Genomic DNA, 17,707 nt, shown 5'->3' on the forward strand with positions numbered 1-17,707 from the left:
GATAGTATTTTAAAAAGGGAATTTTGTAATGTGCATTTGATAATGTGGATCTCTTGAGTTTATTATGATCCATCTTGTTCAAATGCTTATAAAATTCCCAGGGAGATTCAGTCTGCTATAAATACATGTGGGTTTCACAGCCTAGAGAAATGAGCAGTTAGCTACCTATTTGCCATACTAACTGAAGGAGAATGTTTCAAATGTAACATTCCTTAGATTAACACAATGTACATATAAATGTTGAAGAATGCATAAATTAATGATACTTTGCTTTCACTGAATCCTCCACATTATATACATGGATTAATAAAAATTAGATCTGAAATCATTTTTCATTATAAATATTATTAGTGTTCTAATTCTATCATTATGAACAAGAATCAAATATATGAACAGTTGAGAAGTCTAGCATTGTCATAATAGGATTTATTGAATAACAGTTGTGTTGTCTTACTTAAGCTAAATCACCTTACAAATTTTAGAAGTGAATACAAAACTTATAAGCACTAGCTAACTTACAAACAAATAAAAGCAATGTGATTCTTGAATTTATGCTATGAGAGTTCATTGCTGCTTTAGTAAAGTCTCTAGATCAAAACTTTAACAATAAATACAGTTCACTTAATTTAGATACAGACTGCTCAGATACAGATTTAAATAGTTAGAAACAAATTAAAAAGTTATTTACTGAACTAATATCTGGCAATTATATAGGGTATAACATTCTAATTAGCTCAATAATACTAAATCAAGTCTCTCCATAGAAAAATCCAGAAAAGTATAACTGCATGCCAAAATCATCATAAAAGTAAACTTCAACAGGAAAATTTGTACCGATTATAAAAGAAGCATCATTAAAGACTCCCACTTCTAGGCATGGCATTTTACAACTGGACGTACAACTATGATTTGATTCCTTATGCATCATATAACACAACATTCTCTTTAAGTACAGTATTATTATTTAATCACAATACACACGCGCACACACACACACACACACACACACACACACACACACACTACAGAAATATATTCTGACTCTGTTCAAGTTCAGAAAGCAGAAATACTTCCATTCACAAGGAAAATGCTCAGGTTCAGTGCAGAAATATCAGTTACAAAGCAGACTTCGTTCGTACGGTAAGCAGAAATACTCTGTCTGTTTCCACAAAGCATGCAGAAAATTAAATAAAAACTCCAACCCGACAATACCTTCACAAGCAACCAACTCTATTCTGTTTCCGTGCAACATGATGCAGTAGTTTCTGTGCCAGCAGCCATTCACAAACAAGCAGCCAACTCCATTCTGTTTCCTTCCCAAACTTTCCGCGCTCGCAGCCATTTCATTCAAACAGTCAGCCTGAGCTGACATCAGCGCGAACCGTGGAAGAAAAAAAATTTAAAAACAAAATTGGGAATGTGGAGGTATGCTTACAACTGTAAAAGTGTGTGTGTGGGGGTCTCCTCCTCCCTCTCACTCTATGGTTCCGGCGCCCATGTCAGAGGGCTCGGAACCGAACCCAATCAGTGATGAATGAAAGATTAACAACATCAGATCTACAATTTCTAACCACTACAACAAATAAGCAAGTTTTAAACAGTGAAAGGTACTTTAAAGTTATACTTAGCCAGAGCTAGTAGAACCAGCACCTGATACTGTTTAGTGGCAAACGAGATCTGGGAGATGTTCCTAGGGCATGCTGGGATAGGGTTTAGCCATGAGCTAGTGGAGGATCTCGAGCTTGCATACAAAGGCAGAGATGGATCAGATCCGAACCCATCCTGGTTAGAATGAAGGCGAGATCGGACAACACATCACTTAAATTCTTTACAGGACATTTCTACGCGTATAGTACAACATGCAGTGATACTGTGTTGATGCACACACAGCACAAAAACAAACACCTCTGGTTCTGGTCTTTATTTTTTGCACAAGATTCAATAAGATCCAAAGACCTACATGTCAGTCTTACCAAACCGTTTCACAATGCAACAGAATTAACAAAAGCAAAGCTTAACAGTGCTACAGGCTATATCTCAACTTACTAGTGTTTAATCCCGTTTTCTGCATTCAAGCTTCAACATCAGTGATGCACACCTTTGCTTCATGAAGACAAGCTGTAACATCACACTGCAAAACATACCTTGGATGGGTGGTATTCTAGATGGCAGTACAATAGTCGAGTGAACTATATACTGCTCTCTCCTGTGCAATGGATTTCTGCAACTGTCTCCACTGAGTACCCACACTCAGAACTATTTTCCTTTCATACAATCCAAACTGTCATAGTGAGACTGCAGCCATATAATTTAACAGACTCTTCTTTACTTATGTTACCATCTTTAGTAGACTATTTTTAGGAAAGTGCTCCACGTTATATAAAATTTCAGAAAATGAGAATAATTAAAATACGCTCAGAACAAGACAATATCTATTTGCTCTTGTGTACAGACTCTTTACATGAATGTGTATGCATATTTTTTTAATTGTCCATTTTTTAATTATTCCATTTGGCAGCATCTGCTGGTCAGTCCTAGATGGCTTAAACTAAGACCCTTCCTACCTTTTGTGCAAACTAAAATCAACAAAAGTTCAGATGATCTGGTAAGTTCAAAATTAAAAACAGAGTAGGATAATTCTGGCTAGGAGTCTATCATTCTCTATAATGCAGATTCTAGAACAGCCTAACCTATCTATTGTTTATGTACATCACTGGGGGCTCCTAAGCCATCGTGTCTACAATATACAGTACAAGTGCTAATAAAGCTTAGCTACTTGTTTGCAAAATATAGTGAAACACAACATGCAACTAAAAAAATCACATTAAATGCAAATAATCCATCTTGCCTTCTGTGGCATGACAAAACAGCTGGAACACTGGAAACATTTTCTTCTACATCTCTTCCTGATTTCCAGTCAATGTTGAAGATCAAGGATAATGTGTTGGTCAGTCTTACAAAAAGCATCAATACTATACAAAAACACCACTTCTTTCGCCAGAAGTGTAGACTGTACTTACTGGGGCTAATGTTAAAAAAAAGAAAAAAAAAAAAAGAACACATTTTCTACTCAACTCTTGATTCAGTTTTGCAATAAGCACAGATAGTTTATTGTCGGTGACACAAATGGCCAGTTCTCGTCAGCACAGATAACTCTTCTGTCTTGGTCCCACATATAGGATTAATTTGACTTGACTGCATGACTGGTGGACATATACACCTAAAAGACTCTCCAACTGGCTCGACAGTACAGAAGTTCAGAATTCATCTATCATCTTCCTGCGTCAGTATCAGTGGGATGCTCTTCCATGAACCCGCAATCCTCCAAATCAAAGTCTTTGGAAATCCTGATAGGCTGTAGTTTAAAAAAGTAGAAAACACAGAAATTGACACACAAACAATAAAAACATTTAGCATTTTCTTAGGTTACATGTTTTTTCTCTGTTTATCTTTGAACATTTTTCACAAGCGTTTATCTTGATGGCAAACCAAAACACTGCTGCCACTTCCATTAGAAACTCCAAAAAGGCAACTTATTCTTTACATTTTGCAAACTCTAGAAAGATTTCCAATAGCCTGCAGCTTAAAAGCTACTCATCCACAGTATAATCGCATTAAGTGCAAAAAATGGTAAAAAGTATGCCGTTACCAGGGATCGATATCTAAGTTGTCACTGGTTTCATGCAAATATGCAGGTCAGCCAACTGCAAGAAGGGGTGCGAAAATGGTCTTCATCCTACTTGATGAAACGTGTGTATCCACATCTCTTAATTCTACATGATAACCAAGTCATTGTTCTAGCCAGAACATTCCTTTAAAAAAACAGGTTTATCCCTCACTTTGAGATTGGTACCAAACAGTCTCATCTGCCCATTAACTAAGTGGAAATCTTTACCTGCATTTCCAGCAACTACTAGTCCCTGTGGAGCTCCATCAGGGAAAAACACAACACAGCACTGTCTAATGGTGAACAAAAGTACCAAAAAAAAAAAAAGTTATGTACTCACCATAATGTTCCATTTCTGTTATCCATTTTCATTTCCACCTCAGTGATGGGTTTAGGTCTGATCCCTCGGATCCAACTCGGTCACTGTATAACTTTGTGGCAATCCTAACTCTCGAGTTTCACCCTTACCCAGAATGTACCACTTCACATTACCTCAGATCTTGTTTGCAGACCACAGAAAGATAGTTTTTATAACTTTATGGAAAAGTTAAAGAGTAGTACAATAATGGAAGGAAGGACAAAGCCATATCTGGAGCCATAAATATAAGTGGAATACCTCAAAGAAGAGTTTCTCTATCTGCCCCGTTGTTCCAGAATATAATGGTAGAGGGTTGGTGAGAGGGAAGATGAGGCGGAAATGAAAACTGACAACACAGATGGAACATTATGCAGAGTGCATAACTTCTTCATCTGATGTCAGATTTAATTTCAGCCTCACTGATGGGACAAAGTCCCCAGCTACCAAAATCCCTGGGCAGCCTCAAGGAAGAATATTCCTGAGCATTACTGAGCCAAATTATGCCCTACTCCTAGAAACTAAGTCCAGTTTGTAATGAAATATGAAGGTATGAGTAGAAGCCCATGTTTGGATACTTTCTAGAATGAGGGGACCTCTTGGATGACTCTATTGATTAAAAGCTTTTGTACCTAAATTGCTGCTTGTTCCCTCTGACTGGGTGGAACATCGGGGAGTTATTTGGAATTTAAGGGAAGATGGAAAAATGGAATTATATATCCTCTGGATACAATCCTCTGCACCCAACTGTCATTTATTTCTAGCCAGGCTCTCTGGTGCAGGGATAAGCAACCCCTGATTGCCTCTACAGAGGGACAATCTTTTTCTTTCAGGAGCGCTGGAAGGGTTTACCAAAGAAAGGTTCGCTGGAACTCTGATGTTGTGAGCCTCCTCTGTTGCAAGGGTGGCGTCTGTCATTTGAACTTCCCCCTCTGCCTCTGAGGGAAGAACCTCCACATGTGTTCTGGAAATACCCTTGTGATTTTATGAACCATATCTTTCCACCCCCTTGAAGATTTCTCAAAAAGGACCTTTGGGGGAAGGTGGAAAACGTACTTCCACGGCAGGCAGGGTCTTCCCATCCTTCTCACGCCTAGACAGCGTTAATCTTATTTTAGGGTCAAAAATAGAAAACCCGTCAAAGGAAGCATTGATGAACATAGACTTAAAAGGCCCTGCAAAATCACAAAAGCATCCAGGCGTGTTTTCTAATGGCTACACCTGAACCAACTGCACTTGAGATTCCTTCTGCCACGTTGGAAATATGCCTCCTAGAGGAACTGGATATGGATTGTAGGGTTGCCAGCTGAAAAGTGATGGAATCTTTCACATCTTCAGACACAGATCCTGCGAGGATACCTGAAAGCTCTTTGATTAAATACCTCTGAAGCCTAGTAAAATGTGCCAAGTAGCTCAGCGACCTTAAGGCAAAGGTCGCTGAAGCACAGACATGTTTCCCGAACCTGTTCATCGCTCGCAACTCTTTGTCGGGGGGGGGGGGCAGGGATACTCTCATCAGCGAGTTCCTTTCTGGTGGCAGCTGCCACAACCATGGCATCAACCGGTGGACCTTTGGACCAAAAAGGCTTGGTTTCTGGTGGGAACATGATCTTCTCTGGTTTCTTTGGAATGGGCTCAGTGGTGTCAGGTTCTTTCCAGGCCCACTGAGAGACTAATTTCAGGAGCTCATCAGCGGAAGGGACCACCCAGGAAGTAGAAGGGCCGGTACCCAAAGTCTCCAGTAACACAGATTTCTCCAATGAAGGGTTGCTGGACTTCCAGCTACCTTTCTGTTTCAAGATCTCAAGAATGTCTCCGAACGAGAAGTCTTTCAAGTGACCATGGGGACCCCCTCATCAAAATCTGTGTCCTCAGTGACTGACTCAGGGGAATCAATTGGCTTCCTCTTGCATGACCTCTTCTTAGGGAATTCCCTCGGTGAGAGACTCCACTGAGGTATCAGAAGAGGTGGGAACACCCTTGTGTGAAGTCTGGGGTTTTAGTAATGGCTGTCCCTGTAGAGAAGTGACTTGAGTCTCATGACACAGAGATGGGGAGCAGAAGATGTAAGACCCTAAGTGGAAGGCATTGTCTGAGTCTGAGGTGCAGACAAAGCTCTCTCCAGCACCCTAAAAGCACACCATCCTAGAGAGAGGTAAACACTTGGATCCGAAAAAATAAGTCTCTGATCTGTAGTCTCTTCCTGCTCAGAGGGTATTTGCCTTGAGGCTGAAGTCAGACCCAAACTGACCACTGCCGAGGTTCCGAGATGCAGAGATGGCTCCTAAGTTCCTGGAGTCAAATGCTGCATCTCTGATCCGACAAGACAGAAACAGGTCTGACCGCTCTCCGGATCTGATTGATCAAAGAGCTCAGAGCAAGTCTCGGCTCTCGGGATAGTAAGATCCTCGTATCTGAGGCAGATGGAGCTGGACGACTCGGATGTGATGGCTCTGAGACCTGGGCTTGAGTCAGAAGAGGAGTTTCTGATACTAGAACTTCCTGACCCAATGGGAGTAGGAGCTGAAAAAGGGACAGACTGGCTCTGTGCCAAGAGCATTTTCATCACTAGCCTTTCTACATCTTCTTCAATGAGGCTTCTGGGTGAACAAGTAGACAGAGCAAATGGAGATTTAGATCCTTCCAAAAAGGGAGACTGCATCGTCAATAAAAAAGGATCCATTGAAGGAGAATATTTTGTTCTGGGTAAGGTGGTAATATCAAAGGTCTTTGAATCCAATGAATCCTGCTTCTTTGGAAACTTCAGATCTGAAGAAATCTTCGGATCTGAGGGGGGAGTGTTTTGACTTTGTCGGATCAGATAAAAGAGTTGGATCTGAGAATTTAGGTTTCTTCCTCATAGGTTCTGAACTAACTGTAGGATCTGAGGAAGGCCTTTTTATAGATTTTTCTGATCTAGATGAAGCAGAAGAGGAGCTGGGAGAGGTAAGAGCTACCTTTTTAACTTTTTCTCTCTTTCTTTAGCTGGTCCAGATATGGCATCATCAAAAGACAAGGGTAGAAGTCCTTTTAGCATTAATTTATTTTTGCTATCTGGTCTGGGGTTAACTGCGTGGCAGATCGCACAGCTTTCTTAAAGGTGATGAGGGCCTAGGAAGAAAACACAAAGTGTGCGAGTCCGAAAGTGGAATCTTCTACCCACATTTTTTAAATCCTGCAGGGTTTTTTCCCTTTGTCAGCCATAAGTTTAAACTCCAATAAATACAAACTATATATATATATATATATATATATATATATATATATATATATATATATATATATATATATATGTATATGTATATGTGTGTGTGTGTGTGTGTGTGTGTGGGTCTAGGACATTTCACTGAAAGGACATTTCACTGAAATTCAAATGACTGAACACAAATCACTGACAACACATCTCACTGACAACACATTTCACTGAAACACATTTCACTGAAAGTTATATATGGCCTTTTCCCCATTGTAGTGCGACCCTGGAGTTAGTATATATAGTAAGGGAGGTGTGGGGGCATAACCCCCCACATATTTTAAGTATATATTATGTTTGGAAAAGAGTAATGTATTGGAATTGCAAGTATCCATGTACATAGTTCAAAATATTTTAAATATACGGGGGACTATGCCACTCACACCCCCCCCTTACTAAATATACTAACTCCAGGATCGCACTACAGTGGGCAAAAGGCCATATATAACTTTCAGTGAAATGTGTTTCAGTGAATTGAGTTTTCAATGGATTGAGCTTTCAGTGAAAAGTGCACACTAATTTGACATTCAGTGAAATGTCCTAGACCCATATATATATATATATATATATATATATATATATATATATATATATATATATATTTCAAACGAGAAGAATTTTTTTTTTTTAATATGGAGGAGTTAAGAAACAGCAGAGGGGATGAAAATACCCACAAACATTATGATGTACGTAGAGGAATGGGATTACTAACAATAGTAATCAGAATATCACAAAAAAACAGTAAGGGTAAAAAAGATTAAATTTCAATTTTAAAGATAGGCTAAAGTGAACTAAAAAGAAGATTAGAAAACTGGAATAATAATGACCGTAAGTAAAAATTATACTACTTATCAACCAATTGCTTGAGAGATTAGAAAAACACTTCTTATCCCTTAAAGTGGCAAACGAGATCTGCAGTATTAGTGGTGGTGCATTCTTGGTAACAATGAAGCTCAAGAGTTCAAGATTGCCACAAGCTTGTATAGCGGCCAAGTCGGATCAGAGGGATCGGATCTGAACCCATCAGTGAGTCTGAAATGAAAGTTAACATCATCAGATCACATGCAACAATTACAATAAGTGCACTTTTTTATTTTTTACTAATAAGAACAAGACCAATCGCACATCTGGAAATAAAAGAGATCTTCAGTATATAGTTAGTAAAGACGGCCTCTACAAATAACCTTAAGCTGTTCTCTCCACATGAAGACTGGTAGTAAGCAAACAGAATAATTTAAGCAACAATGCAAATGAAAGATGCAGGTATATACTTACATAGCAATGAAAAGTACAGTTGTGTACACTTACCATAAATGTAAACGTTCGAATGTATTCACTGTTGCAGTCATATTTGAGTTATCTGCCTGCAAGTAGCCCTCAGCTGGCCTGAATACCAGAGTCTTCGGATTTCTGCATCGGATGCTGTCACTTCTTCTATGATGTCAGGTTGTCAGGGGTATAAAACATGCGGCCGACGCCATTACATCAGTTTTTCTTGACCGAGATGTCAGATGCCCCCACAATAGGAAGCAATTATATGGTATGGAACACCCCCCAAAAAAAGCAAATACACATGATATAGTATATGCCAAACAAGAAGGAAAGGTAGAGCCAAGACAAGTCAGGGGGCTGGAGGGAGGGTAACAAGGACAGCAACAGTGAATACACTCGAACATCTACATTTATGGTAAGTGTACACAACTGTACTATGTTCTTCGTGTTTCACTGTTGCAGTCATTACATTTGGGTTGATTCCCAAAGCTAAGGAAGGGTGGAGGCAGTTAAAGAGCACTGGGGCTAGCAATCAGGACTGCTGTGGCAAATCCAGCTCTTGATTTAGAAAAGATAAGCAGGTGGTAATGCTTGGTGAAAGTATGTACAGAGCTTCAGGTAGGAGCTTCCAGGATGTCCCTGGTAGGGACTCCTCTGAGAAATGCCGTAGTGGTAGATGCAGCCCTGGTGGAATGTGATCTTATCCCCAAGTGGGGTAGGTTTTCCATGGTGCCTGTAGCAGAAATGGATGCAATGGGCTATCCATTTGGAAATGGTTTGCTTTGAAATGCCCTTCCCCTCTGGCCCTGCAGCAAAGCTAACTAGCAGCTAGTCAAATTTTCTGAAAGTCTTAGTTCTGTCCAAACAGAATCTAAGCTGTCTGTGCACGTCCAGAGAATGCGGTATCCTTTCCCCCTTATTTTGAGGATTAGGGAAAAAAGTAGGCAAATAAATGGACTGGTTTAGAGCCATACTAGACACCACCCTGGGCATAAAGGATGGATTAGTCCTGAGGGAAAACCTGTCCGCATGGAAGATAATGAAGGGTTCCATTGCCATGAGGGCCTGCAGTTCAGATACTCTTCTTGCTGAAGTGATAGCCAGAAGTAAGGCTGTTGAAAAATGTATTTTAATTTGCGCTGCTCCTATGCTGTGCTGGATCCAAAGTCTTCTTAAGGCACAAAGTCTTGCTGGCTGTTTACTGCTGAAATCAAAGTTTAATTATCACAGTCTGTTAATCATAGAAACTTGCAGAATATACACTGATGCAGCATCTGACCTTAAGAGCAGTAACCAATAAATAGCTTTTTATAAACAAACCACACGTACTCTTCTGCTAGTTTGTAGCATACATTTACAAAGTTTTTTCTTTACTAACAGTATAGATGAAGACGTTCCTTTTTCCATACAATACCTCGAAATAAGTGTGTTTCTACCAAAATACCTCTAATATATCTGACTTAATACAGTTATATACAGTTCTAGTCACGCACATAGATTTTGTTTTTTCCTCTTGGTAGACTTTTGCATTGTCCTTTTGTGATTTACTTGTAAGCACTTTTGCTGATGTGAGGATGCCATTAACAGAAATCTGTAAGGAAACATCTGTACAAGCTGCTCTGCTGCTGTTCCTGTCTGTTAATGGATATTTGTAAACTGTTCTGCAAACATGAGAAAAGCATATAATACTTGCTTTCCAAAATTGCTTTTCTAGGCTTTTTTCTGATGATTCTATAAAAAGCCATGTCCATTTATCTATGAGGAATTACGTCAAGCTTGTCTTAATACTGTGACAAACATGTACTTGAGGAAAAAAAACATGTCCATTGTCAGAAGTCTGAAAGGAAACAACCTGCTCAGGAAATATAGTGTGTTCATTAATAGATCTTCTTTGTTTTTCACTTATTTCAGCCACAGTTATGTCATACAATATAAATGCCATTTTTAAATTGCTAAACTATATTTCTACATTAAAGCAAACTTTTTATTTTATTCTTTATCTTTCATATATTTGTAGCAGAATTAATTTCAACCTTATATTCACAATTCACAAACTCTAACAATTCCCTCTTTTTTTATAGGAAACACATTAGGAAACAAAACCTTTAGTCTTTTTTTTTTTTTTTTTAACAAGTCAAAATGCAATTTTACATAGTTAATACAATACAATGATAACTGGATACCATACTACTGTCTTAAAACTTCAACTGATTCCTTACTAAACAACTATAAAAATATTAATATATTACAAAAGTCTAAAAACATATTTATATAAACCAACATTAAAACCCCATTCTAACTGGATTTCTTTAACCTATCTTAAATACATATTATTGTGATATTGAAACACTTGTAAAAACATTTTGTAAAAAAAGATATACATATTATAAAATACAATAGAAAACTAACATATATACTGAACTACAAAATTTATGAACAATAAGAGGTATGTATCAGTAAAAAACTGTATCAATAAAAAATATGTACATAACATATGCTAACTGCATATAAATATGTTTTTAGGCTTTTGTAATGTATTAATATTTTATAGTTGTTTAGTAAGGAATCAGTTGAAGTTTTAAGACAGTAGTATGGTTTGAGTTATTATAAAGATATATGCATTGGCACTTCAAATTTATTCTGTTCAACATCAGTTAGCGTTTACTTTGTTTCAAAAAGTGGCGCCAAAAAGTTTTTTAAAAGCGTACTGTTTTAACCGGTTCAGTGTTCTGAGGAAGTCTGCTTACAGCAGATGAAAGCGCTTAACCATATGTTTATTACGATCTATGTTTGTCCGTTCTCAACAGAATAAATTGATATTATCCTTGCTCAAGTCCAGCTTCACTTCTTATCTGGTCTAGCATAGTGGAGATGGGCGTGCCGTCTCATAGGTAATATTCCGGAGTTGTTTTTGTATCCAGTTATCATTATATTGGCGTGCAGCTATGGACAGCATTAATGAAGTGACGGAGGCTTTATCGGACAAGGAAGAGGCGAGAAAAATACGAGTTGATATGAATCAGTTAAGGGACAATGTTACCTGATTAACTGAAGTTGTTGGGCAACTTCAAAAAACGATGCTACATTTGAGGAGTGCTAATGGGGAAGACAAAAAGGACACTTCGTTACCAGTAAGCCACGTATCCACACAGGCTGACATACCCAATGGACTGGATGAACCTATCAGGGACACTTCGGGTATGTCTAAACAAGCACGAAAAGACTGTATTTCCATGCGTAACAGCAGCAACACCTCTGAGCATGATTTTACTTTTGATTTCTCATTGTTTCAAACCGATGAGGATTTAGAACGCATGGGGGCTCGACCCAAGCATCCGATGCCAGTTAAAACGTATGACTGCTAAACCTAAATCGGACTTTCCTAAAGGTACTGTAGTGAATTAATCTAGCCCTAGAGGCATGACCATAGATGTTTTACATAAAAATGGTCGTGAACAATGTAAATTAGACAATTTTTTAACAAAGGATTATGAATTCAACACTAATGGAAATATCAGTGAAAATGTTATGCACCACAGTAAAATGCCTAGTAACAAAGGAACTGTTAAAGATATGATATACAGTTTAGGTAAATTATTATTAACAGCGAAAAGTATAAAAATTGATAATGCGTATTTACTGAAGTGCATTACATTAGGAATAGTACCAAAGGGATTAAGGTTTTTCAAAATGCCAATGGGAGTGAGCTTGGATAATGATACTAAGGCTGAATTCAATCATTTATTTAACAGTTTTGGTATAAGTTTTATGAAATTGATAATTAAAAAGAATGATGAGAAATTAAGCAGGTTGGTCAGTGAAGTGGAAAGTTTAAATAATGATATTGTGACTGACCTAGTGTTCCCCCAATGGCACGAATTATATGAAAATCAATATAAGTTGGCAGACATAAGGGCAGGAAAGATATTTGATAGGAAAATAAAAAACTTCATTGTGATATGGAACAATATGATGATAATAAGGCATATATATATGGAAACCGGAACAAGACAGGGAGTATAGGAATGTTACATATGATAGTAGGGAGACGCACAGGGAGACCGGAATGAATTTTCAAGGGGGTCGGTACTTCCCGCCATCACAGAAATGGAATTACCGACAATGGAATCATCAAGGCAGAAAGTAGATACTACACATATTGAAACCAATGAGTATGAGCACAACATTTTTACTTCTATTGATCATAGTATGGTCAACAGTATGTGTAAAACACGAGATACAGAGACTATTGTTAATGAGTACAATGATTTAAAAGTATTCAATTACACCAATCTCAACATTAACGAAGAACATTTTTCCCTTTTCAAGAAAGGTATGAAATATATACCAACAGGAAAATTTAATTTAGTAAACACTATCACTGAGGTTAAATTATTCTGCCATAGGTTAAACTTGGCTATTTCATTACAAAAGAAATTTGAGCAGGTACCCTCTAATGATTTGAGGAAAAAAAGTACCTGTATACCTATTGCTCACAAGAAAGTGACCAGTTTTGAAGAACTAATTTGTCATGATATTTACAGATATAATAAAATTAACAAGAAAAGTGAATATCTGGATAATTTAAACATAAACGAGAGGAAATGTTTGGTAGAATTAATGAGAAATAAAGAAATATGGGTTATGAAACCCAATAAGGGAGCAGGGATAGTCCTATATAACACTATGGACTACATAAATAAGGTACAAAGTATCTTAATGGATACAGGTAATTACGAAATTATATCCCTTAATGAGATTAACATAGGATATCGTAAAATAGATTTAGCTTTAGACGAATATCTTGCGGACAATAGGATCACTTTTGAGACATACAATTTTCTTAAAGTTGAGTTTCCTGTTTTAGCTACGATAGTGGGTATCCCCAAAATACATAAGGATATCAATAATCCCTCATTTCACCCAATTATATCTGGCAGTAAATCTAAGACTTTTAATATAGGGGTAGCCATAGATAGATGGGTCAAACACATATATGCCAACATACCACATCTTGTTAAGGATTCATGGATGTTTTTGTCCCACCTCACACCTGACATTTGGAAAAGAAAACTGATTTACATTATTATAGACGTAATTGATCTTTTCTCTTGCATCCCTAGAACACAAGGATTGGAAGACTTTTGTGATAGTTTGAGAAGGTATTCCCATTTAAGTTGGGATCGTATCAACTTAATTACGGATATGATGGGACTGGTGTTGGAAAACAACTACATATTATGAAAGGGAATACTACAAACAAACCAAGGGGGTGGCAATGGGGGCATCATGTGCCCCCATATTTGCCAACATGGTTATGCTGGAATGGGAGAACCATCACCTATTTGGTAGTACTTATTATCAATATGTAGTGTATTACACAAGATTTTTGGACGATATGTTCCTGTTATGGGATGGGCCAGAAGAACTTATTAATGATTTTATAGTTTATTTAAATCTATCTAGTAGCTTTTTGAAGTTCACTCACAAAATTAGCACAGATGGTATTGCCTATCTTGACACATTTATAAGACATACAGGTACAGGATTTCAATCTGAATTATACAGGAAGGAAACATTTTCCAATGGATACCTGGAATACACTAGTAACCACCCTAGATATATATATTAAAAAATATTTTTAAAGGTCAATGTATTCGGGTGGCTAGAATGTCCTCTAATTATGAAGTTATGGTAAATGAAATACAAAGCATCAGAGGTATGTTTCTCAATAGAGGTTACCCAATAGCATTACTTGATGACATTTCATCTTATGTTATCAATGAATGGGGAAAAAAATATCCACCGATTTTGGGTAATCCTTTGAATGGTAATTTAATTCGAACTAACAATACAGTGAAATCTGACTTCAATAGAGTGTGCGTATTGACTTATTCTCCTAATGTGAATGAGATTAGGAATATTATAAACAAACATTGGAAAACCTTGATTGTTGACGATGAAGTAAAAAAGGAAGTAGGTGATAGACCATGCTTTGTTTACAAAATGGGTATGAATATCAAGAAATTGATTGAGAGAATGACAAAAAACATTAGTGGTAATAGTTTGAGTATTAACACTAGAAAATGTGGCTCCTATAAACAGTGTTTTGCCATTAATGAAGTTATAGGATGCAAACTGGATGATATTAATAAAACCTATGTGAAGTTCAGAAAAGGAAATTGTAACAGTAAAAATATAGTATATCTAGCTAAATGTACATTATGTACTGCCTTTTATATAGGAAAAACTGAAAGGCAGTTCAGAAAACGTATATATGAGCATTTGTACAGGATTAAGATAAGAAGAATGCACTGTATAGACATATTAGTAAGAGTGGAGAGACTCACAATTTTAAATTTGCCATAATTTATCATGTTAATATGTCCCCTCGGGGGGGGGGGGCAATCACAAAGCACTCTTAGGTAAAAGGGAAAGTGCATGGCAAATTTTGACAGATGCCACAACAAATTCTGGCATTAATGATTCTATATCTATACAACTTTTCCTGCAGTTAGCATAGGTTATGTACATATTTATTTATTGATACTATTTTTTACTGATACATACCTCTTATTGTTCATAAATTTTGTAGTTCAGTATATATGTTAGTTTTCTATTGTATTTTATAATATGTATATTGTTTTTTACAAAATGTTTTTACAAGTGTTTCAGTATCACAATACAAATAATATGCATTTAAGATAGGTTAAAGAAATCCAGTTAGAATGGGGTTTTAATGTTGGTTTATATAAATATGTTTTTAGGCTTTTGTAATGTATTAATATTTTTATAGTTGTTTAGTAAGGAATCAGTTGAAGTTTTAAGACAGTAGTATGGTTTGAGTTATTATAAAGATATATGCATTGGCACTTTAAATTTATTCTGTTCAACATCAGTTAGCGTTTACTTTGTTTCAAAAAGTGGCACCAAAAAGTTTTTTTTAAAAGCGTACTGTTTTTACCGGTTCAGTGTTCTGAGGAAGTCTGCTTACAGCAGATGAAAGCGCTTAACCATATGTTTATTACGATCTATGTTTGTCCATTTTCAACAGAATAAATTGATATTATCCTTGTTCAAGTCCACCATAGTTAATACAATGATATAAAAGTATTACTACCAAAACTGAATGTATCTAACAACTTTTTTTTGCAGACCATTCTGTGAAAATATTTTATCAGTTATGTGCTATGTCTGCTTTAGTTTTATTTTTTAACTTGATTAATTTATTCTTTTGCAATCACAGAATTTAATTTATGACTTAGAATTGTTCCATTTACTCTTTACTTTTATTATATAAGAGATAATAACTATGTGCTATTGCAAGCATTTATACACTGCTGAAAATAAACAGTTTCAATATCATTTTAACCATAACATTGTGGTTTTATTTCTGAACTGCCCATAAACTTTAATTGACAGTGAAGTATACACTGAAGAATGCTATTTACATATTAGTGCATTAGCTGTATGAACACAACTTTTTAATATATATATTTTTTAACTGGGATAACCAATAACGATACAGATAAAATGGTGGTCTAAAAACCAGTAATAAGACTCCAACTTAAAACCAGTGATAATATTACAACTTGACAAATTACTTTTGAACTTATTAGTGTATCTTGTATAGTATGTATTTATACAGACTGTTTGTTATTCATGCATTTCAATCTAGTAGGTACCCTGGACCCATTTTTTTTAAACATGGTTTTTCACACATATTCATTACTAGATATTTTCATTTGTACTGAATTCTTCTGCATTTGTACATACAAAGACTGTAAAGTACATTTAGTCTAATCTTACAAATTTAATAACATTAATATTAAGCAAAATCTTGGAAAATGTTTATGTCTCTTTAGAAATATCTAGTAGAATTGGCACCAAAGGCATACGTCCTGTTATTTTAAACTACATACTCAGCAATTAGAAACATTCATGCTTTTTTATATCAACATTGTTTTGCCAAAAACATATTAAAATAGTGACCAGTCTTGTTCAATTTTTTACATATCTTTACAATCTCTTGTATAGCTGTAATAAAGCAATTTTAAATCATCTTGTGTATAGCTTTACAGTTTAACAAGTTGTAAATATAATTTAATACTCAATACAATAATAACTAGCATAAAATATCTTGGACTTTCAGATTTAATCTGTTTACCAGTGTTTCTTATGCACCAATACCTGTCCCCCCCACAAAAGAGTATTGTCAAGAAGGAATGAAATATTATTTCTTCCTGTATCTCTGTTTTAACAGTCAGTGTAAAACTGAGAAAGTGCCCCTTCCCCTGCAGCATTGCAGTATTGTTTATTTGCTTTATTAGGTTAACAAACTATGGATCTTTGTCTGATTTGATCATTTTTATAAAGCTTTTGCTGTTTATTACCACTAGTAGGTATTTATACATTTTTGCATAACTGATTTGAACTGTATGTATATTATGGCCCATTTGCTGGCTGTACTTGATGTAACTAAGGTGTTTTACTTTTAACATTTATTTGCAAACTGATTATTAAGGGCATTGTTGCACAATTGTGATGTTTTATTACAATTGCTAATAGTGTTGCATGTAAACATTTTAACAATTTAATACTAATAATGTTTTAGAAAAATATAAACCACTCGTCTGGCAATCAGTCTTGATTTTGATCTTGTTTTTCCAACATTTTCTGTAACTATTTATTCAGCCTGGGAAGGTTTGAGCTCACATTTTAAACTCTGTAAACTATAGTTCACCTTTTAACATTTTTCTTTAAATCATTTGTTAATACACTTACAGTTGTAAAACATTTAGAAATATAATAAGTATTTGTGATTTGCATAACTATGCATTTATACTACATAAATAGACATTATTTTACAATTAGCCTACGTGGATTTCAGTATTTTTTATTTATTTAACTGTCCTGCCATTAATTTTACAAAAACTGTTTGACTAATACCATCTGTGATTTTATTTCTTTTTAAAATTCAGAACTTTAACTGTTTGGTGTGGTGTTACTATACAATTATAAAACAATTGTAAAAAACAAATAGCTATTAACTTAACTAACACACTTCTTTTGCACAGATTAGCTGTTTATACAGGAAGTCAGTCTCTGTCAGTTTAGCTAATTTATTTTCTTTATCTTGCAACTGCTGTTCAAGAGTTTC

General features: G+C 35.9%; 1 protein-coding gene across 2 annotated transcripts in view; it reads right to left on the bottom strand.

Annotated features, from left to right (window-relative positions):
• Window positions 1–409: 409 nt before the first annotated feature.
• Window positions 410–17,707, bottom strand: part of RAD51D (RAD51 paralog D) — a 332,412-nt gene continuing 315,114 nt past the window's right edge. For both annotated transcript variants that reach the window (XM_044054143.1, XM_044054142.1), the window contains one exon: window positions 410–3,355. In XM_044054143.1, the coding sequence (XP_043910078.1) occupies window positions 3,272–3,355 (84 nt within the window). In that variant the 3' untranslated portion in view covers window positions 410–3,271. The remainder of the gene's footprint in view (window positions 3,356–17,707) is intronic.

The sequence above is a fragment of the Protopterus annectens genome, chromosome 13.part0 (assembly GCF_019279795.1).
Source record: "Protopterus annectens isolate FY-2018-M chromosome 13.part0, PAN1.0, whole genome shotgun sequence".
NCBI classification, from domain to species: domain Eukaryota; kingdom Metazoa; phylum Chordata; order Ceratodontiformes; family Protopteridae; genus Protopterus; species Protopterus annectens.